Raw genomic sequence first — 23,517 nt, 5'->3', positions numbered from 1 at the left:
CGCGTCGCTACGTACTATGACGCGAGGTCGCGCAAGATTCGCCGTGTAGCGCATCCTGAGGCTGATACCGATGCAGTCAACAAACTGTACGTGGAACAATGCGTTAAAACGTTGAAGAATCAGCAGAAAGAATCAGACGAGAAGCTGACTGCGTTCGAGAGGGACGTGCGAGTTTTGCAGACTGCGATAAACGAGCTTCGGCGTGCGATTAACACTAATTCAGAAACGGCTATCAACCTGTAATGAGCGGCTGTAGTGAATTGTTTAGGAGCGGCTATTGTACAATTATTAAACATCTGCAAAGGTTTATCGAACGGGTTGGGAACGGCTATCGAACAGCTATAAACGGCTATCGATCGGCTATCGAACGGTTATCGAACAGCTACGAACAGCTACGAACGGCTATCGAACGGCTATCGAACGGCTATCGAACAGCTATGAACGGCTATCGAACGGCTATCGAACAGCTATGAACGGCTATCGAACGGGCCAGGAACGTGTGGCAACGAATGATAAAACGCACGGTGATACTCGCGGCACACATCGTTTGATCGACGAATCGAAACAACGATGGATCGGCGATCGGGAATAACCGAGGAAGCGAAGAAACAACATAGTTTAGAGAAACGGCAGTTGGTGAACGAATTGCACGCGCCGGCGAGAAAAAATTTTCCCCGAAGACACGTCATAGTGCGGGGATACGATGACCTGTGGCAAGCTGACATTGTCGAGATGCGTCCGTACTCTCGTTTCAACAGAGGTTACCACTACATACTCACAGTCATAGATGCGTTGAGCAAGCACGCGTGGGCCATACCACTCAAGAGTAAAGGTGGAAGCGAGACAGCTGACGCTATCGCCGAGATAATTCGAGATAGCAAAAGATGTCCGAAAAACTTACAGACTGATATGGGGAAGGAATTTTATAACGCTGACGTGCAACGGCTCATGCGGAAACATGACATCAATCACTATTCTACATATTCGGTATTGAAGGCATCGATCGTTGAGCGATTCAATCGCACGCTGAAAAACGACATGTGGAAGATGTTTACGCTGAACGGATCTTACAAGTGGATCAGCGCGTTGCCGCGACTCGTATCGGATTACAACTCGCGCAAGCATCGAACGATCGGTATGCGACCCGTCGACGTTACTCCCGCGATCGCTGAAAGACTCTTGGCTACTGTGTACAACCATGTAAATATCGCGGGTCCGGCGAAATTCAAAGTAGGTGACTCGGTACGCGTTAGCAAGTACAAGACAGTTTTCGAGAAAGGTTACACGCCAAAGTGGACAACCGAAGTGTTTAAAATTGCAAAAGTACAACATACTAATCCCGTAAGCTATCTACTGGAGGATTATCGCAAAAAATCTATCGCTGGAGCGTTCTACGAGTACGAGTTGCATCGCGCGAATTATCCGGACGTGTATCTCGTGGAGAAAATACTGCGTAGGAGGAGTAACGAGGTTTACGTGAAATGGTTGGGATTTGACAATTCGCACAATTCTTGGATACATAAGGACAATGTGATTTAATTCATACAAATTGTATTTATTTTTAAATTTAAGAAAAAAATATGTACAACATATAAAAAATATACATGAAATATATAAAAATACAAAAATCTTTATTAATACATCCTTTCCAATAATCGTATATAATACAATATATGAAATACATATACATATGTGTGAGATACATATACAAAAATAATATTTCTTTATAGTATAATATCTTACATTATATCACATACTATATTACATTACATTATATATATTATATTATAAGGGTATCCTATAATGTCCCCATGGTAATGTGTCGGTCGAATCCATGGACATAGGAATAAAGGAACGGAGTATAAACCTCTACTTTAGGCGAGGGGAGTGAAGCCGCTTCCGGGGAGCGGGGAACACGGTCACGTGGTACTTTGGTGCCGCATTGGTAATTGGTTCTAGCATAAATGCGCGAAATTTGAAAATGAGACATTTAGTTTGTTTACAATTATAAATGTGTGATAGAATATTTTGAGTAAAATAGAGAAACAAAGTGTTTTATTTATAAATCAGCATATTGAAATGTTAATGGTGTTAATGCATGTCATCGAGATGTCAGAATTAAATGATAAAAAAAAGTTAGAATCTATAGATATGAAAAATCTTTATTGTTTTTGTTTTAGTATTTAATTTTGCAATTAATTGCAATGAATTCAGTAAAATAAAACTATTTATAAATAGAAATAACTAGAAGAATATTTATGATTATTAAGATTTTTAAGATTAGAAAATTATTTTTCACTTTTCTGCATTTAACAATGTGATTTAACGGATTTTGCAACAGCATATAACTTGCCCATGGAAGTAAGTATTGGTTACAGTTTTATAATAAAATATTAAAAATTTTATTATAAAATGTTAATGTAAATACCTAAATATTGATAAATAATTCATTCTTTAATAAATTGTACAACTGTCAATATTTATTGCATAAAGGGATTAGGATGGTATTATTAATAACAAAATTATTTTTTATCAATTTTATTACATTTATTGACCTTTAAATAAAATTAGCTTATTAAATACATGTCGCATACTTATTGATGTATTAATAGCTTGTTGCGCAATATAATGTAATCTTATTTTTATATATCTATTACTTATTGAACGTATTAAATGAACAATATGATTATCAAGTGCGCTTTGTTCAGATACATGATTCTCTAAATTTATAAATAAGTTATGTCCAATTAAATTATTTAAAACTTGAACTGTCAAGTAGGCAACGGTAAATTTCTTATCCATATAGGTATTGCCACTTTCACATAATGCATTTCTAATTATTTTTTCACATATGCGGCAAATTACTATTACATCATTAGATGGATATGTTAATCGACCTCTATCTTTATAAGCAATTAAACTATCGCTATACATGATTTTATTTGATTTCAATGCTTCTATACATTGGGTGCATAAAATAGTTTTTTGTAATTGCATGACAACATATCCAGCAATATACACTGTCACTTATTTTGCAAATTCAGATAAATTTCTTAAATCTGGTATATAATCATGATCATTTATTATATCATTCGTTACAACTGTATCATCCTCAAGACGATGTAATCCACTAGACCACCGAATAACATCTTCTGAATTAACAGTCGTATTAAAGGATGATACGTGTAGGATAGATATTTCTTCTAAGGCTATACAATTTCCGTTTGAAACGTTTCTTAATTCACAATGTACTAATATTTTTTTTATTGCAGCTTGAAATGCCGAGATGTTGGGTTATTGTTACCACCTCCCCTTGATCTAATGCAACCAAACAAAAGCTCAACATGATCTTGATTCAATTTGTAAAATGGAATATATTTTAATACATTTTTTTCTTGACACCAAATTTTATACAAAATTTGGGCACTATTTATGCATATTTAAAACTCTAGAAATCCAGTTTTCCTACGACCTTTATACAAAAGTTCCCCGTTAGTTGTTTTTAAAGATGTTATGTAGGTTTTGCAAATTTCTAATCTATTTGTAAATATTGTAATATTTTCAAAACATAATGCTTTTTTAAAACCTGTTTGTTTTAAACTTTTAGAGTTTAATATATCGAATAAATCATTGAAAATATTTAAAAATTTAATTGTGGCTTCAGCATATTTAAAATCATCCAGTTTTAATACATCTTTGCAGTAATGTAATGAATCTGCCACAGATCGGCTTAATGTTTGTGCAGCTAATCTCACTTTCATTTTTTGTTTACCATAATTAATATGTGCTGTTCGCAACTTATTTCCCAAATGCATTCCTTCTATTGCTTGTAAATTGTGCAATTTTTCAAGATATTCCCATTTCATCAATTTGTTATCTTCATCGACAAAAATTTTCAAGTCCCCAAATGCATTTCTTATTAATTTCAACATGTGGCATGGATCTGGAAATATTGCTATCGGTTCATTAGTAACTGGGTGTTGAAATGTCGTCTGCAAAGGTAAAACATTAAAATTACATCCTAATTGTTGCATCATAGCAAAATTGGTAGCTGTTCCATCACACGTAACACACACAATCTGCATGCCTGCATCGTGCAAAGAAGAAATGCATTGTAAAGTTAGATTCTTTTTTTGTTCTGCAGTTATTCTGTCAATTAGGAAATAAGCCAATGGAATTTTCCATGCACCATTAATGCACACAACCATAAAAACTAAAGCATCTTTTGCAAGCCTCGTATCAGTGACAGTTACATTCTCACCCATATCCACATATCCATTAAATTTTTTACCATCATATTCTACATGCTGACGGATAGCCATCTCGTCAAATACTAATGATCCAAACAATTGATAATCGACACTATTTGATCGTTGCTTGATAGCATTTACAGCTTCTAACATAATGCCAGGTTTTCCATGAATGCTTTGATACCACTTAGATATTGTTTTACAATGTGGTAAGCAATTATTAAATTCTTGTCGTACATATTCATACGCTCTTGGCGAATAATAATGTAAAGTTAGAGCAAATGATCTAAGTCGACTATCAAATTGTTTGTTTAAAGGTTTTCCTCTATTTTTAAGCAATTGTCTTTCTAATATTTTAGAATTTGACCCACCTATGTCTTGTAATATCTGCAATTCTTCAGTCCCTAACATATTGTTTTTCTTGAGTGAATTAAGAATTGCCTCCAAAGTGATTATTCGTGATTCTTTTCGTCGAACCTTCTGTTGCAAAAGTTTAAACTTTTTTGAAAAAGAGGTTTTTGTGTCTTGCAATTTTTTGTGGAGGTATTCCTTTTCAAGAGCGTTATGGTCTCTCTTTGGTGATGTATTTGTTGACTGATCCGCAACTAAAAAATTTAAAAAATATAATGTATAACAAATTTTAATTTTTTAGAAAATTGTTACACATATTATATTAAATAAGATGAAATATTTCTTACAATGACTGCATCCAGGGATAGGAGATGTGGCTCTATCAATTTTTAAAGTATTACATACAGAACTTGATGCAATAATACCATCATTTGGAACATTCTCAATCACACGTTCTAGCAAGTAAACATAAGATACAAAGCAATATATAAATAAAACTGCATAATCTTGTGCCATACAATAAATCAGACAGTTGGGAAAGTTATTTGATAAAAATAATGCCACTACTAACTTGTAAACAGAAAAAAATTATAATAATAATGGCATTACAAATAACGTATTATTTCTCAATCCTGATAATAATAATACTATTTGATACCTATATACGGTAGTGCATTTGGTCGAAGTCTCTTTGTACCATATAAAAAATTAAAGGCATCTTCTGCAAAATGTGCGGAACAAATTCTTGCTCCAATAGGAACTAATTCCGCATTTAGCTCTAGTATATCCAACCAAAGCAATTTTGCTTTTTCATTCTTTGGAAATCTATTAAAAAATAAATGTGTTACTTTATATTATATCATTTGTCTTATTTTGATAATACAATATAATTTTCATATATGCTAATAAAATATGATTTTTCTTACCGGTGATATGAGACATTATTTATATTTTTTTCTTTTATTTGTCCCAAAACGGGACGACTTCTTGTACGGTTTTTACAATTTTTTACAATGCACTGTGGCATTGTAAAAACAGTATATTTTTTCTTTGAATTATAATTCAATAAAACTGTTCTGACACTTCCATGACACTTCTGACTCTCGATGAAAGATTGCGCTTGCGCGATCACAACCAATCGCCAATGCGGCACCAAAGTACCACGTGACCGTAGTTCCCCGCTCCCCGGAGACGGCTTCACCCCCCGCAGCTATTGCTCTGTCCCTTTATTCCTATGTCCATGGTCGAATCAGGTACGATATACCGCTTGTCATCGTACGGACTCAGAGCAATTTTCGTCTCGCGGACGGTATACACTTTGTGCAATTTCGATCTTATGCAAGATTGCTGTCGTGTCATTTCTATTTCGTCATTCAGACACCGCGTGTAATCATCGAATGTTATCGTTCTCGCAACAACGTTACTTTTGACACCTTTAACCTTCTTCGTATCCTTTTTCCCGTCCACTCTCATCGCATACATTTTTGCTCTAAGCCCGACGAATTCGGTCATTATCGCGCCGTTATTTTCATCTTTCATTAAACTCGGTACTTTTTTATTCACGAGCGGTATACCGTACGCGTTATCAATTGGATAATCGCTCGTATCGAAACTAGCGATATCATGTTTCATATTTTCATAGACATCTTCGCACTCAATGTGGTATATAAGACTGTCTGTGTACATTACTCGGCATTTATCACGATATAGCGGTGACATGTACTCATGATGAAATTCGTACAAGCACGTTTTAGAAATGTCGAGTATGCACATGCCGACATAGATTGGTTTATAAAATTTCACTTCAAGTTTGCGTAATTCTATGGCAATCAAATTTTCCGAAAAAACGCTTCTACTATGAAAATTTGGTTTCGCTATCATTGCTTCTGCTCCGTATCGTCCGTCCCACTTTGTTAATAATTTTACATCGACACGATTACGCACATTTTCCATCGTCTTACCAAATACCGCGTTATTCATCAGTTTATATAAATTTTTTTCAAAATCATTTTTCGCGAGTGTTCTAAACTGTGTATTTAATTCGATATAACTGCGAAGCCACGGAGATTGTGTAAATTGTAATACGCGATGTATTTTTGTAACGCGAAGGTCGTGTCGCGTACATTGCTGTAGGTTACGGTAGTGTATCACGTAACGCTTCTTATCGTATAGCGTTGCGAGGAGTTTGTCTTGCCGCTTGCCGGGCGGCTTGTCGCGTGTCGGGCAAAACGGTAGGTCAATGTGCGTATCGTGAAAATGTTGCGGGTACTCGAGATCGACTTCGAGGATATAACCCGTAGGCGAATCTAACGCGATCGATGCTACGTCAAAATTCGACACGTCGTCGACCCATCGAAAATCGGCATAGGGCAACGGTTGACACATTGCCCATCCGTACAAATTATTTACATCGAAATACATCAAGTACGACGATGGTTTCGATGGATCGTACGATTGTTGCATGTACTTGTTATTAGCGCGCGCATATCTGTTGGAACACTGACTCAGACCACCGCGTAAACCGCGTTCGATAAACATGACCATGTCGATGTCGATAAGCAATTCGAATGTAATCTTTGTATGCTTTAACATGGCATCCCACGTGTATCCGGGAAGAGTATAATAATACGCGGGGTCGAGTCCGTAACTTTTGATGCAACTATCGCGAAAGTTTTCAAAAATATCGGCTAATAACAAGACGTCGATTTTCAGGTACAAATCGCTATACTCGCCTAGCGTTCGAATGGAGAATCGCGTCCAGATGTTCTCGGCGTGCGCGTAATCGCTCTCGGATATAGTTTCACCGGTCAAAGAACTGTAAAAGGATTCGCGCGGTGGTAAACACGTATCTTGCAACCTATCTACAGAGTCGACGTATTCGTACAGAAAGACGCCTTTCCGTGTTAATAAACTGAAATTTTCTGCAGATAAATTTTGAAATTCTGATTTTAAAATTTTGAATTTGTCTTTGTCTAGATAAGATGCCAATTTGTCGAGACTTGCCGTAAGAAATTTGTACGAATCGATAAAACTTAATTTTATATAATTTTTCCAATTGTCTTGTGCAACTTTAACAGTTTTTGTAAACGATATATATTTTTCCTTGGTTATTGGAAGTAATTCGATTTCCCCTTCGAACGCTGTGGCTATATCCTCGATAATGAAATGCGCGTCGTAACCTGATAAATTGTGGAAGACTATCGGAATATATAATGATTCTTTGTAATTTAGATTGCAATTTGAGTGCGCGGGACCCCTATATCGTCCGGTCAAATGACAATGATCGCGTACGCGTGTATCGTCTTCTTGCGTAAACGGTTTTTCGCAAATATGGCAATGCGTTGAGCTGTGAAATTTTTCCCACTCGTCCGATGTTAAATTTACCATGGAGACATTTGTAGTCATTAAAATAGTCTTTACACGTAACGCTAAATTTTTAAGTTCTTCGGCGAACCACGCGATACAATCAATACTGCGGCGAGAATGGTACGCGGATAACGAGTCGTCGAACGAACAATGCATATAATACGCTATACTAAATACCTTATGATGCTGATAATTTTTTTCTTCGTCAGTCTTTGTCAACGCACATTCCAAATCGGCATAGATCACAAATGGAAGCCGCTCTTTTCTCGTGTAGTTGTTGAACTCGAGCCACTTGTCCTTATCGCTCGGCAATCGGATAGCGCAGTCGTTTATTTTTCCGCAGTCTACCGTATGTGACTGCAACTTGTCCTCCGATCCGAAATAGTGCAAGCATCTGTAAAAGAATATTTAAATTAAAGATTTATGCAATGCATTATATTTTATAATTACATAAATTATTCAAATTATACATACCGATCACAGATATATCTTTGGCCGTTGTGTTTGCTCAGTTGCGAACTCACGAGCCGGGATAAGTTCTTGATCCATGCGAAATGTCCGACGCTGTTACCGTCTTCCACATACAACAGGTTGACGTGTTTATCCCGTTTCTGCTCCGAAAGACGTATCGGGACAATGCTGTTTTCTTTCTCGATGCTGTACACGTTGATGGAGATATTGTTTATATGTTCAAACTTTTTTAGTTGGTTCAACGTCATCGGAAACTCAATATTTTGTACATTTAACACCGTCGTATAGTGGGGATATGAAGATTCCCGATTCGTGTCTCTTTCAGCGGGGTATAGAGCGGCCACCACTGCTCACGCGAAACACGCATTGTCTCTAGATTGTACATTAATTACAGCTCTCTTCATCATAATTTCTCGCGGCAATTTAATATAACATCCCGCGCGCATAGGATTATACTTATTTATATTTACAGTTAAATTCTGTATTCGCGACAATGCCTAGCCACTATCGCGTTCCTGAAATTCTTCTAGCAATGCTAGAGTGGGCTCGATAACGCTGCGCTCGTACCATTCGTGTAAATCAGACGTGCGAAAGAGTTCACAGTTTCTCGTATTGATACTTTTATTCGCACGCTTATCACCCGACACAAATTCACCGTTGAATATAGTGTTCAATTTTACACTGTTGTATCTTCTTATAACGTCTTGCACTTGCTCGAGCACGATGTCTTTGGCGTCCTCGAGAAATTGACGAGGTTCGATATGGTTTGCGTTAATCACAGCACCGGTTAGAATACGGTTATCGAACGCGGTATCAATCTCGCGCCACACAAGTTCATTTTGATGCGCGCTACATCCGGCACCCGCGTTATTGTCGCCACTGTAATTACCACCACTGGGCATAAACTGTCTCTGCAATCGAGTCTTTGCACCTTCGAGTCGCGCGATTCGAGCAATCAGCGATTGTCGATTCCCGATCGATAATCGCGGTCGTTTGATCCGACTTTGTTCTTCCAGCTACTCGATGTACTCGTTGCATCGTTGTAGCCATGCAAAATATTCGCCCAAGGTGGCAATTTGGTTGGATTGCTCCACCAGGTCGCGTTCAGTCTGTTCGATGTTTTCCATTTTATATATAATCACACAATATATATATATATATATATATATATATATATATATATTATTACACTTTCTGACAGAACACTATAATTTTTGACTATACTTTTGCTATACCGTCGTGTCGATGCGCTTTCAAATCACGTACTATGATCTGATGCGCTTCGATTCTTCTTATATTTAACCAACAAACTTTCAGAGATTGTTGGAGGCACAAAAGAAAAAATTTTTGTAACTGAACCTAGGGTTGAAAATGTGTTGTTATCTCGCTATGATTCACAGATTGCTCGAAAACGTCAAACCCCGAAATATCTCAAAAATGTGTTGATATCTCGCTATGATTCACAGATTGCTCGAAAACGTCGGACCCCGAAATATCTCAAAAATGTGTTGTTATCTACGTATTTCCATCCGCCCAATCCTTCAAAGAATACTTCTATTTATATTGTGTATGTTAAAAAAATATAATGAAGAAGACTCTGCTGCACTAGAGTATCATTTCTTTCGTTGCTCTTCTGTGTTTCGGTGGTCTGCTGCACTAGAGTATCATTTCTTTCGTTGCTCTTCTGTGTTTCGGTAGTCTTGTGCAATGGCTGAAGAAAACTTAATTATCATCGACGATGATACGGTGGTTGAAGAAAACGTAATTATCATCGACGACGATACGGATGATGATTACGATTATTGGATGGATCCAGTTGTGGCGGAGAGGATGGGGATAGAGAGAGAGGAGAGAGAGAGGAGAGAGATGGAAGATGATGGATCTGATATAGAACCCTTGGCGAAGGACAGTGATTATGATAGTGACAATAGTGTCGATATTCTTGATGAACGGTTACAAAAGAAACAGCGAGATTTAAGCATACCTGAAATAATAACATACAACGAAGCAACAAAGATATGTTGCATTTCCTATTACTACATGGAAAATGGATCAAAATTTTGTACCGAATGGTTTCTAGAAGATCCGGATCAGTTTGAAAAAACTAGTTCTGTTCGAGAACATAGAACCATAGCTTATGTTCATTTGGAAAATATGTCATGCAAAGGATGCAGAAAATCTTTGAATCAAATATTGGCCTGCAACATGTGCCCTATTTGCACAAATTAAATAAATGGATCATGGATAACATTGTAAATAACTTACAATTTATAATCAAAAGTATTTTAAAATAAATTATTAAAATAATTTAAACTAATGAAATGCATATGTTTTCTTCTGTTTTCAGAAACGGCTTCCCCAACATAGCCCGGCGGTCTATTTTATATATTATTATTTTTCTTTTATATTGTATACTTTTTATTAAACTCACACATTAAATAAATTATATATATATTTTTAATTGTAACAAAAAAATTGCAATTATTTATACGCCTTTCTCTTGCGCTCTCTCTCGCACTAATTATAAGTCTCGCTATCGTTCTCTCTCGTACGCGTTCTTTTCGCACTCTTATCGTTCTCTCTCACACGCGCGGCAAGGGCACAAAGCAACCGAACATCAGCAATAAAAAATAAATAAATAAAAAATAAATAAATAAAGAAGAAAGAAAAAAGAAAAAGAAGGTTCCAAGATCCAATCCTTCAAAGGAATATCGCTGTTTATATTGTTTTATTGTTTATACTTGTCATAAAACATCCAACACGTCCCCAAGCGTCCCCCGCCCCGCAGCCCCCGCGCCACCGAAATCCCGCGTGACGTCATCCCTGATAGGACCTGAGTTAGAACCCGCGTGACGTCATCCCTGATAGGACCTGAGTTAGAACTCGTGTGACGTCATCCCCCCTCCATCCTGCGTGACGTCATTCCCCCTCGCCGCTGAGATCCCCTCGCCTCTCACCCCCCTGAGATCCCAGCGTTAGAACTCTCCTAGTGCTAACTACTAATACAAAAATAAACGCAAACGTTTCGATCCTCTCTGGATCCTTTTAAAAAGGATTACATAATTTTTATTGTCTTAATAAGAAAAAATGAAAAAATTTTGAAAATATGCTGAACAAAGAAAAACAGAGATTGCAACACATTTTTAATTCTTTATACATTCAATCTGGCTTTGTAAAAATTAAAACAATATGCATACACACACATACATACAATTGTAATTTAATTAATTTTCATAATATCTTAAAAATATGAGAAAACGTACAATTTTTTTGGAATATCAAAATGGTCAATAAGTTTGTATAAATTTATCAAATTGAAAAGCACTTCACAATGGAATAATATAAAACTTCATCAGTAATCTTCTCTTTTCTAGTAGTGCTTTCATATTTAAATGTTTAACATTATAAATATAAAATTATAGATTCAAAAAATCAAATCAAGAAGTACATTTTACAGCTATACTATTTTTAAAAGGTTTATTTCTGGGAGTTTAAGAAACGCGAATTGAATGAGAGAAAACGCGAATCGCTTGTCGCGTCACCTATTCACCTCTATGAAGTTGGTCCCTCATTCTTCAAATTTGAAAAAAATTATTAGAGTTCTGGATGCCCCCCGTAGAGTTCTAGAGTTTCCAATCCATTTTAGAAAGAGTTCCGTCATTTAAAGTAAAGAAAACACCATTTTAAAAATGGGGGGACTAACTTCACGACGCCCCCCACTCTCACCTATTCGAGTCCACGGCTTAAACAACAAACATCGTGGACGTTGCAGGCAGTTATCATTTTCTTGCTCTGATTAGCGATGGAGAGGTAAACAAAAGATTAAACTATCACAATGATAACGATAATAATCATTTACATAACTAAACAATTGTTTGTAATTTAGGTGTATATTTGGAGAGACAATCTTTATATTCAGGATGGTATTGAAAACAGTTATTTTTTGGTAGTGTGAGTCAAGTAAATAAATTGGAGAAGAAGAATGTTGTCCATATCGCGTGTGGTGCAAAATTCAACATCGTTATGACTGACGAAAACAAACTATATGCTTGGGGCGATAACATGTGAGATCAGATTCCAATCGTTCTGGAACGATTACATTACATGTCCCTTCGCGAAATTATCACAATCTCGGATAAAGTAGATAATTTTTTTTTATATCTAAGATTTGATCCCTAAGAATGTTGCATTATCAAACATCTTGGTTGAGATGGAAATTAACATTTCAATTAAGACAATCTGTGGATATGATCATACGTTGGCGCTCACAAATATGTAAAGGAGAGATCTACGCCTGGGGCAGGAACAGTAGTGGACAAGTGGGCGTTAATAACAATTGGAAAACCTCCGTTCCGATCGTGGTAATTCATGAATGAAAATTAGAAAACTTTTTAATAATCGCCATGATGAGCGAAACGAGAAATGAAATAATAAAAAATGATACAATCAACAAGTGAACGTACCTCAGATGGGAAAGGTATTGGACATCGCTGTCTATGGTAACTTGAGCGTTGCCATTGGTTATGATAGGACTGTCTATGTATGGGGTTTCATTTATAAAGATTATTATATTACCACTCCCATTTCCACAAAGTTTTCGAGTATTCACGACACACAGTACATTGAAAATCATGCACAAGTCACTGATTGTCTTTATGAATGATTACAACTATGTTGAAAAAGCATTGAATATATTGGAATCTCTAGGAGCAGCATTTGATGACCCGTTATGTTTCATATTATTGTTCTGTATGTACTTTTTTGAATTGTATAGCATAAAACCAAAGCACAGCTTATAGAACACAGCTTAAAGAATTGGCTGATATGTATTGTGAAACCAAATCTTAAAAAAGATTACAGTCAGATAATAAAGCAAGTCAACTTTATCACTGTGTCAAATTCTAATGTTCTAACATTCTTCTACAATAAAGTAATCGAACACAATGCTAAGTATTACAGTTCAGGGTTAATTGCTATTAATGTTGTAATTCATTAACTGCAATGTATTTATTTATGTGTATATAATATATCGTCGAATATCATGTGAATTTTAGGAACTCGAGGAGTTTTACTTCCAGTTTGCTCTCATCATCATAGGACAGCTGACACGTTATCGAAAGATTATATTATATTATATTATAATAAGTTAGACATGAGTACGCAGGCTAAGTTTACACACGGAGCAGCGTTACAAAGTCGCATTACTATCATGTCGTCGAAAAAGTTCTGTTCCTCGGAAGATATAGAAAAGAGAAATTCAGAAATAGCAACTAACGAAAAAGAATAAGTTTTACATCATTATTTTTTTCTTTTTTTTTTATATTGCTGCTGGGCGATAGTGATGTTGAAATAATCGCAGATGTCGGCAAGATAATAGGAGAATACTAAAAGTGTGCGATGACATGAAGTATAATTAATTCAAATTAAAGTGTGAATGAGCAAGTAACTAAACTGAACGTTATCAACTATTTGTTTACTTATATCTGCAGAGAGATGCAGAAATATGAGAAAAGATCCTTGCAATGCATTCTAACGAAGAAGATAATTTCAATGAATCTTAAAAATTGGCCGTTCTTTCATCTGCTAAAGCTGGAATTTATCTCACAAATTCATATGGTTATGGTATATGGTAAAATTTATAATTTTTTTTTTCATTATATTATTTTTTTCGCTATGTAATATTGTTACGTATATATATTTTTATATATATTATATATCATAATATTTTAAAGATAACTGTGATAGTAGAGCTATAATTGTGACGAAGGACAAGAATGTTTACAGCTTAAATTATTATGCAGATGATCATTCAATGATTGATGACATACATGCTGCTCTTTACTCAAAAAAGATAGAAGAATTGTGTGGAAAAAACATAAAGACCTTTGCTCACAGCTATTATTTCATCGTGACACTTACAGAAGAGGGGGAGGTATAACAAAAAGTTCATATTCCTTGAATGTGTTTTGATGGCATACCTGAGTTAAAGATATGATTTATATTAGAAGGTTTTAAGGCCTCCCTAAATTCTTTACTTTTAAAAAAACAAGTCAAAATAAAAATTACTACATACACACATATGTGTGTAAAATCATAAAATATAAGTAGATAAATTAATTAAGAATATATATTAAATAATTAAATTGCTCTGATTATAGAAGTGCATATACAGGGTGGACCATTTTAACCTTTAATGGAGAATAACTCGAAAACCAAGCCCGGGAGAGAAAAATGTTTCAGACAAAAGTTGTTTGGTTTCGAGGGGGCCATAAGATGGTATCATTGGTTTGACCTTGAAGAGTTCTTTGAAGGTCACATGAAGGTCACCTTCAATTTCTTAAATGGAACCTACTATTTGTCATTGCATATTCTTATAGCTTATCTCGAGAGCTTTCCAAAACACTATAATTAAGTACCTTTTCGTTAAGTACTTTTTGAGTTATGAGGCTTGAAATAATTTCTTAATTTTACATAAATCGTAAAATATCTTGTAAAATATTCATTTTTCGATTATCTTACCTTAATACTTTTACGTACAAAATAATGAGAGGAATCAACTGGTGTAAAGAAAACACATAGTTGTTTTGAAGAAAAAATATGTAATTTGCAATTAACAATTCCATATTTTTTCTTAAAAACAACTATGTGTTTTCTTTACACCAATTGATTCCTCTCATTATTTTGTACATAAAAGTATTAAGGTAAGATAATCGAAAAATGAATATTTTACAAGATATTTTACGGTTTATGTAAAATTAAGAAATTATTTCAAGCCTCATAACTCAAAAAGTACTTAACGAAAAGGTACTTAGTTATAGTGTTTTGGAAAGCTCTCGAGATAAGCTACAAGAATATGCAATGACAAATAGTAGGTTCCATTTAAGAAATTGAAGGTGACCTACATGTGACCTTCAAATAACTCTTCAAGATCAAACCAATAATACCATCTTATGGCCCCCTCGAAACCAAACAACTTTTGTCTGAAACATTTTTCTCTCCCGGGCTTGGTTTTCGAGTTATTCTCCATTAAAGGTTAAAATGGTCCACCCTGTATTTGGCCATAATATTTATTTTGAACATGCAAATATTTTTAAAATTAAGACTATAGGATGTGAAAGGTTGTAATAATGTAATATTTATTTTTTTTTATAAGAGGAAAAATATGAAAAAATTTTCGAAAATATCTTTAATGGAAGAAAAGTAGATATTGCGGCACATCATTTTTATACTTACTAGAACAATATAGGCGCGCGCTACGCGCGCGCTATTTATTTCTTACAATTGATACTGTGTGTATATATATATATATACACACAGTATCAATTGTAAGAAATAAATAGCGCGCGCGTAGCGCGCGCCTGTATTGTTCTAGTAAGTATAAAAATGATGTGCCGCAATATCTATATATATATATATATATATGTATATATACAGCTTCAGATGAGCGGTCAGAGTCATGGTTTCTCCTGCAGTGATCCACGTACGTAGAACAGAGTCTTGCTGGATGTAACACGATGTCCTCTTCCATCGCTCGCTATACGGTAGCCGAACCTTGCCATTGACCAGAATCTCTCCTCTCATGCCCTTTACCGTGAAACCGGCAAGAACGTTGAGTAAGGTCGATTTTCCGGCTCCGGATGGCCCCATAATACCCATTAATTCGCCGGCCTTAAATTCGCCGCTGACGCCGTGCAAAATTTCCTTCTCGTTGACTGAGAATTTGCGTAGACTCCATTCCTTGACGCGAAAACTTATGTTGCGAAATGACAGATCAAGCTGAGGCCTCTTCGGGAAGGAATGCTTCTCCTGGTGGAAATAATTGTTGTTACCGATAATCGCCGGATCCCGCACGTCATCCTGACTGATGCCGTCAAATTGGCAACAACTCAGAGACGATCGAGAGGGTGAACAATGCGTCGATGAGGTCATCACGAAATGCAGAAATGCGCAATGTGGAATTGGAGAATTGTTCGTTGTATGCAAGAAAATCAAATCACGTCACAACAATTTTAAAGTGTTACTCGGTTCTCTTTAAACGCATGTCTGCACTCTTTTTAATCCTCTCGTTCTGTTGCTGCTGCGAAGAAACTTCTGATACTCGTTCGCCGTTTATTGCTGTTCTCGCATAATTTATCAATTCAATTGGTTTATGGTCCACGCACGCGGTGTTGCGGGAGCTAAATTAGGCGTCGGGAATCGATGTTCCGTTAGATGCTATATATAATATATATATATATATATATATATATATATATATATATATATACAGTATCAATTATATATACAGTCAATATTATTTAATAATCATAAAATTATATTGCGCTTATTTTTTACATGCTCATACATGAGATATAATTGAAGAATTAAAAAATACAAACAAGTTAAAATTTTAATATTTAAAATGAGTAACAAATTCGAGGAAATACGATTTAAATATATTATCTTTATTGTTTCTTTTAATTTACCAAAAATTTTTCTTTTTATATATGTATATATAGTTATAGTTAGTTATTTTATTTCTTGTCTTTTGGCTTAGAATGAACTTTCGGTTTACATCAAATCACAGTTGATTAACTTAAGATACAATAATATAATAAAATAAAATGATAGTATAAATTATATAAATGCAAATATATATATACGATTCTTTCATCAGTTTCTTTTACGAGCATAAAACATAAATTTACGCCAATAAAAAGAATTATGCAGAATATTACAGTAAAATATATCAAAGTATATAAAATGATACAAATTTTAATGAAAGGTAATTTACAATATATCATCAATTGATTTGATTAATCAAATTATTAAATCAATTATTAATTTTTATATATTCATCGCGGGTATAATAGTATTAATAATTTGTAACATTTTATAAAGATATTTTGTAATAAATTATTGATTAATATTTGTAAAGATTGTTTCAATACTCGTAAAAGAAACAGAAAGAGTCTATATAACACAAAAGTTTGGAATAATAACATTTTGGCACATCTTAACATAAGTTTTTGTGATAGTTTAAAACTAAAAAATATTAATAAAGTTAGAAAAAACTAAAAAAGAAATAAGAATATTATATACATAATATTATATATATATAGTACAATATTATTATATTATAGATTATAATATTATATATTATATAATCTATAATATTATATAATATATAATAATTCTATAATTCTATAATATTATATATTATACAGGGTGACCCATTTTAACTTAGGCAGCCAAATAACTCGAAAAATAAGCAAGATAGAGAAAAATGTTTTAGACAAAAGTTGTATGGTTTCGAGGGGGCCATAAGATGGTATCATTGGTTTGACCTTGAAGAGTCATTTGAAGGTCACGTGAAGGTCACTTCAATTTTTTTAAATGGAACATCCTATATATTTTTGTACATTCTTGTAGCTCATCTCGAGAGCTTTCCAAAACACTATAATTAAGTACATTTTCGTTAAGTACTTTTTGAGTTATGAGGCTTGAAATAATTTCTTAATTTTACATAAACCGTAAAATATCTTGTAAAATATTCATTTTTCGATTACCTTACCTTAATAGTTTTATGTACAAAATAATGAGAGGAATCAATTGGTGTAAAGAAAACACATAGTTGTTTCGAAGAAAAAATATGTAATTTGCAATTAACAATTCCATATTTTTTCTTAAAAACAACTATGTGTTTTCTTTACACCAATTGATTCCTCTCATTATTTTGTACATAAAAGTATTAAGGTAAGATAATCGAAAAATGAATATTTTACAAGATATTTTACGGTTTATGTAAAATTAAGAAATTATTTCAAGCATCATAACTCAAAAAGTACTTAACGGAAAGGTACTTAATTATAGTGTTTTGGAAAGCTCTCGAAATAAGCTACAAGAATGTACAAAAATATATAGGGTATTCCATTTAAAAAAATTGAAGTGACCTTCACGTGACCTTCAAATGACTCTTCAAGGTCAAACCAATGATACCATCTTATGGCCCCCTCGAAACCATACAACTTTTGTCTAAAACATTTTTCTCTATCTTGCTTATTTTTCGAGTTATTTGGCTGCCTAAGTTAAAATGGGTCACCCTGTATAATATTATAGATTAAAAAAAATTATTAGAAAATTATAAAAAAATCACAAGTACAATATCACAAAAAGAATATTTTTATGAATTTTTTGTTGAGAAGATAAGGTAAAGTAACAAAAAATATGCTAACTATGACATTATGTGGAAGTTGGAATCCTCTTATTCTGATCCTATAAAAAAATATATAAATTAATTTTATATATGTGTGTGTGTGTGTATGTGTACTATATAATTATAATTATATAATTATATAATAATTATATATAAGTATCAAAATAATGCGTTTCACTAATTGAAAAAAATGGTTAAAATATATGTATTCTGTCAATACAAAGTGTTTGTGTCTGTTTGATCACAAAGCAATTAATTGACGATTAAATTAATTAAAATTTAGAAAAAGTCATGCTTGATACGTCTGTATAGCTGACTTATTACTATCATTATAAATATTAACTTATACATTTTTATAAGAGTTTTAACAATATTGTTTATTAAAGAATAGAAGAATATTTGATTAAACATTTTCTTTCAAATAGTGAAAAATATATTGATATTTATCTTTAATCTATTCCCACTTTACTTCAGAAACTATAATCCTTTTTTTACAATTTTTATCAAAATATAATTTTAAATTACGAATGTTATTAACTGTAAGACTAAAAATTTAGAGTGAAACTTTGAGAGTTTCACCACTCTCTTTAATAAGTTTTATTAAAAACTAATAGTTTTAATATTAGTTATAATAATTATACCTGATTAGAAGAAACTATCTCTTCTATTTTTCTTTTTAAATTTTTTGTACCATTTATCAATGTTAATAATGGCATATGTCCAGCAATTTTTTTTATATCTTCCATATTATTAACAATTAAATACGACGGTATAACTAAAAAGTATAAAAATATTAATAAATAAATATAAATAGTATAAATAAATAAATAAATAAATATATATATATATATATATATATATATATATATATATATATATAATATTACTAAATTGTAATTATTTATTAAAAATATTTTCATTTATTGTAATATACTATATAGCATGAGGTATCTATTAATTTATATACTTGAGTTTTTAATTTGTAAAAAATTATATGTTATATGAAAAGTTATTACATATAAAAAAAATTGAATGATTTTGAGCAGATGTTAATTACGTATTATATTTATTTTTTATAAGTAAAAATTTATAACTTTTATAAGTAAAAGTTTTATATTTTAGAGATTTGAAGATTAAAAATTTCATTTTTTTTAAATAAAGCTCTCAAAATGGATCTTACTTTTTTATATAAATTGATTTTGTAATATTTAAACAATTATAAGGATAAAATAAGTAAAAATTTAATAGTTTAGTTTATTACCTGTAGTTTGCATAATGCCAATGATTTCTACATGATCACCTTTTTTGATATCAAGTAGAAAGTAATCATCGTTACTAAAATTTATTATGTGAACTTCCAGTTTGTATGTGCCATCAGTTATTGCACCACATCCAATAATTTTGTTCATGTTATTGTTATATATTTCAGCAAAATTTGTCTTTACGTATCCTCTCAACACTAAAAATATTTGACGAATATATATTAACAAAAATAATAATAATTATATAAAATATATTGTGCTATTTTAAATAAATACAATAAAATTTTAAAAGATATAAATAATATTTTATATTATATTATCAATAATCATGTTATTACTTTTTAATAAATTTCTGATTTTATATATGTACGCATATACTATATATAGGGTGTCCGAAAAATTGCCCGCAATACTTCGAAAAGTGATTCGGGACCCAAAAAGAAGGAAAAAAGCTATATAAATATAAGTCCTGAAATAAGTCATTTCCTAATTATAGCTATCTTTATGTTAAAAACATAATTTAATTTTTATAATTATAATAATCATAATAATAGTTTATTTCATAGTGTTTTAATATAAACAACTTTATTGTGTGTGTGTGTGTGTGTGTGTGTATGTGTGTGTATGTGCAGGGTATCCAATAATAACTATATTATCTCTCGTGTAAATAGAAGAAGTTAAACAGAAAAAAGAAGAATTTTCTATCATTCTATGATTTTTACAACAATTAATGAGAAATTAATTAAGAAAGATTTACCAATTTACGTAAGTATTAGTTCGTGATGAGAAAAGATAGTCCATTATTACTACATAACCGTTGTCATTTGTAGAGCGCTTCTTTTAAAATTTTAACAAGTGTTTCGCATAATTGTATTAAATAATAATAGAACATATTATCTATGCTTTAAATCTTTCAATAATTTAAAATCAAATTTGCGTGGAACACTTAATATCTGAATCACTTATAACGAATAAATTTTTTTCTGATATCATCTAAATATCAATCATTTTCATTTATTCAATTTCTTAAAACCATATTTTTTAAATAGATTTCAATTATTCAAAATTTAAAAACACCAAATAATTGAAGTTTATGGAAAAATAGTTTAAAAAATAATTTTGAACAATTTAAAATTTGAATGCTTAATATGTAAACAATTGATATAAGAAAAAATATTTATTTATTGTACTATATTTATTTCAAATTCTAATAACGTATTAAATTAAAAAAAGTATATGGATTAAGAAATTATATAAAAAATATTTATATTATTATATTATATTTATATTATAATATTATATTGATAAGAAAAAAAAAGAAATTATGTAAAAAATACTCACTAATGCGATTTTTTGTAGCATTTAAAACATCAGATAATTCAATTTTTTCAGGTGTGGTATCTAATATTTCCATTGGTTCAAATTTTCCAAGATTTGAAATTGTACTATTGGATTTTATTAATAACTCATACGGCATGTTACCATTGTTGAATTGAGCTATTTTTGGCGGACGTGCCTGAGCACCATCCAAATGAATAATCTATTTTATAAAATGTATTTTAATATTAAAAATATAATTATACATACATTTTACATAAATTCTTAAACAATTACAAGTTATAAATTAAATATTTTATATTTTAAAAAAATAATATAATAATGCGTATAATTATATTAATATAAATACCGAAATTAAAAGATTATAAAAAGAGTAATAGATAAAATACACACATTATTTGTTTAAAAGTATAACACTACATATGTAATTTTATTATAATTATTATGCACATTATTATATAAAATATTATCATTAATATAACAATATTTATAATATATTGTTATGTTATAGATTATGTTATATAATATATTCTTTGTATTATAATATTATATATATTGTAAAATAGGATTTTTGGGACAAAAATTATCAATGAAAAATTACATATTATATATGTGAAATATATAATGAATTATATATTATATATATATACATATATATATATATATATATATATATATATATATGTGTGAAATATATATGCAAAAATGCTATTTACGATAAAAAATAGAAATGTTTATTTATATATCTGTAACGTATTTGTATTGTATTAATGTCATATCTATGATATCCATTATACATATACCAATAATGATTATTTACATATATTCGTATACATTATTTCAATTAAATTAAACTCTTAATGAGAGATTCTCAGGATCAGAATAAATTTTTTTTTATTACACGAAAATTATACAGTAAATATATATAATATTTCATTTGTATATAAATTCACAAGTTAAAAAGAATAAGTAATTTGTTTAACACAGAATAACTTATAAGCAAATATTAACTATCATAAAACCTAATGTACAATAAAAACAATATATTGAGAATAAAAGTTAAATATTAAACTTCAAGAAAAGAAAAAACAAAGATCTTTCTATTTTTCTCTTTTCCTAATGTTTAATATTTGATTCTTATTTCTAATATTTATTTATTTTATATTAGACCTATTGCGTCTATAAAATAACAAAAATACTGTTAGCGATAAAAACAATATCACTATGTATGGATACTAAATTAATTGTAAGATTGAAAGATTTGATTCAAAATCAAATAATGATGATTTAAATATTTCTTTGGAGAGTAGATTAAATATATCGACGTATATACATGGCCTTCTACATTATCTTTTTTACACTTTTTATGACACAAAGAATACCTACATAAGAAGATTCACTAATACTTATAAAAATTTATAAAGTTTACCTTTTATCACAAATTGCATATTATATGTGTATACATATAATATATATATATATATATATATTTTTTTTCTTTTTTATTTTTCTCTTCTACTAATTTGTAAGAATTTCTTAGTTACCATTTTCATTTTAGATACTCATTATATATATATATATATATATATATATATATATATATATATATATATATATACATACAGGGTGAGCCATTTTAATTAACGCGCGCAATTATTTCGGAAACAACGCATTTTAGAGAAAAATGTTTCAGACAAAAATTTTATGGTTTCGAGGGGGCCATAAGATGGTATCATTGGTTTGACACTGAAGAGTCATTTGAAGGTCACGTGAAGGTCACTTCAATTTTTTTAAATGGAACACCCTATATATTTTTGCACACTCTTGTAGCTTATCTCGAGAGCTTTCCAAAACACTATAATTAAGTACCTTTTCGTTAAGTACTTTTTGAGTTATGAGGCTTGAAATAATTTCTTAATTTTACATAAACCGTAAAATATCTTGTAAAATATTCATTTTTCGATTATCTTACCTTAATACTTTTACGTACAAAATAATGAGAGGAATCAATTGGTGTAAAAAAAACACATAGTTGTTTTTAAGAAAAAATATGGAATTGTTAATTGCAAATTACATATTTTTTCTTCAAAACAACTATGTGTTTTCTTTAGACCAATTGATTCCTCTCATTATTTTGTACGTAAAAGTATTAAGGTAAGATAATCGAAAAATGAATATTTTACAAGATATTTTACGGTTTATGTAAAATTAAGAAATTATTTCAAGCCTCATAACTCAAAAAGTACTTAATGAAAAGGTACTTAATTATAGTGTTTTGGAAAGC

The 23,517-nt window shown here is 31.4% G+C and overlaps 3 protein-coding genes across 4 annotated transcripts; all 3 read right to left on the bottom strand.

Moving 5' to 3' along the window:
• Nucleotides 1–1,845: 1,845 nt before the first annotated feature.
• On the bottom strand, nt 1,846–5,815 carry LOC145975370 (THAP domain-containing protein 2-like). Of its 2 annotated transcripts, XR_014439957.1 has the most exons (6): nt 5,528–5,815; nt 5,260–5,426; nt 4,949–5,056; nt 4,622–4,855; nt 3,773–3,992; nt 1,846–1,955 (listed from the first exon to the last, which is right to left on the bottom strand). XR_014439957.1 is itself a non-coding variant. In XM_083105821.1 (5 exons), the coding sequence occupies exons 1-5, from the start codon at nt 5,626–5,628 to the stop codon at nt 3,967–3,969; spliced, it is 636 nt and encodes a 211-aa protein (XP_082961947.1). In that variant the 5' UTR covers nt 5,629–5,815; the 3' UTR covers nt 3,635–3,966. The 2 variants fall into 2 exon arrangements, 1 of the variants encoding a protein (XP_082961947.1); XM_083105821.1 differs by lacking the exon at nt 1,846–1,955 and having other exon boundaries at nt 3,635–3,992.
• Nucleotides 5,816–13,911: 8,096 nt separating this feature from the next.
• LOC145977652 (ATP-binding cassette sub-family G member 1-like) lies at nt 13,912–16,404 on the bottom strand. Its single transcript, XM_083109738.1, has 2 exons — nt 15,871–16,404; nt 13,912–13,921 (listed from the first exon to the last, which is right to left on the bottom strand). Exons 1-2 carry the CDS (start codon nt 16,365–16,367, stop codon nt 13,912–13,914), a joined length of 507 nt encoding a protein of 168 aa, XP_082965864.1. The 5' UTR covers nt 16,368–16,404.
• A 2,255-nt stretch (nt 16,405–18,659) lies between these two features.
• LOC145977644 (uncharacterized) lies at nt 18,660–21,387 on the bottom strand. Its single transcript, XM_083109720.1, has 4 exons — nt 21,237–21,387; nt 19,895–20,092; nt 19,275–19,408; nt 18,660–18,692 (listed from the first exon to the last, which is right to left on the bottom strand). Exons 1-4 carry the CDS (start codon nt 21,370–21,372, stop codon nt 18,660–18,662), a joined length of 501 nt encoding a protein of 166 aa, XP_082965846.1. The 5' UTR covers nt 21,373–21,387.
• Between the last annotated feature and the right edge of the window lie 2,130 nt (nt 21,388–23,517).

The sequence above is a fragment of the Camponotus vicinus genome, unplaced genomic scaffold, assembly GCF_025532165.1.
Source record: "Camponotus vicinus isolate PSW18456_S1 unplaced genomic scaffold, iyCamVici1.0 SCAF_1, whole genome shotgun sequence".
Taxonomy (NCBI): Eukaryota; Metazoa; Arthropoda; class Insecta; order Hymenoptera; family Formicidae; genus Camponotus; species Camponotus vicinus.
This window is presented reverse-complemented; position numbering and strand designations above follow the sequence as displayed.

Bases quoted from the DNA above. Each gene is read 5' to 3' on its own strand.
- LOC145975370 (XM_083105821.1), bottom strand. From the start codon at position 5,628: ATGCCACAGTGCATTGTAAAAAATTGTAAAAACCGTACAAGAAGTCGT. The intron at 5,427-5,527 runs GTAAGAAAAATC...ATTTTTTAATAG, and splicing joins AATAATGTCTCATATCACCG to ATTTCCAAAGAATGAAAAAG. The intron at 3,993-4,621 runs GTGGGTCAAATT...TTACCTTTGCAG, and splicing joins GCAGATATTACAAGACATAG to ACGACATTTCAACACCCAGT.
- LOC145977652 (XM_083109738.1), bottom strand. From the start codon at position 16,367: ATGACCTCATCGACGCATTGTTCACCCTCTCGATCGTCTCTGAGTTGT.
- LOC145977644 (XM_083109720.1), bottom strand. From the start codon at position 21,372: ATGCCGTATGAGTTATTAATAAAATCCAATAGTACAATTTCAAATCTT. The intron at 19,409-19,894 runs GTAATAAACTAA...TATACTTTTTAG, and splicing joins TGGCATTATGCAAACTACAG to TTATACCGTCGTATTTAATT. The intron at 18,693-19,274 runs GTATAATTATTA...ATTTTTTTATAG, and splicing joins AGATAGTTTCTTCTAATCAG to GATCAGAATAAGAGGATTCC.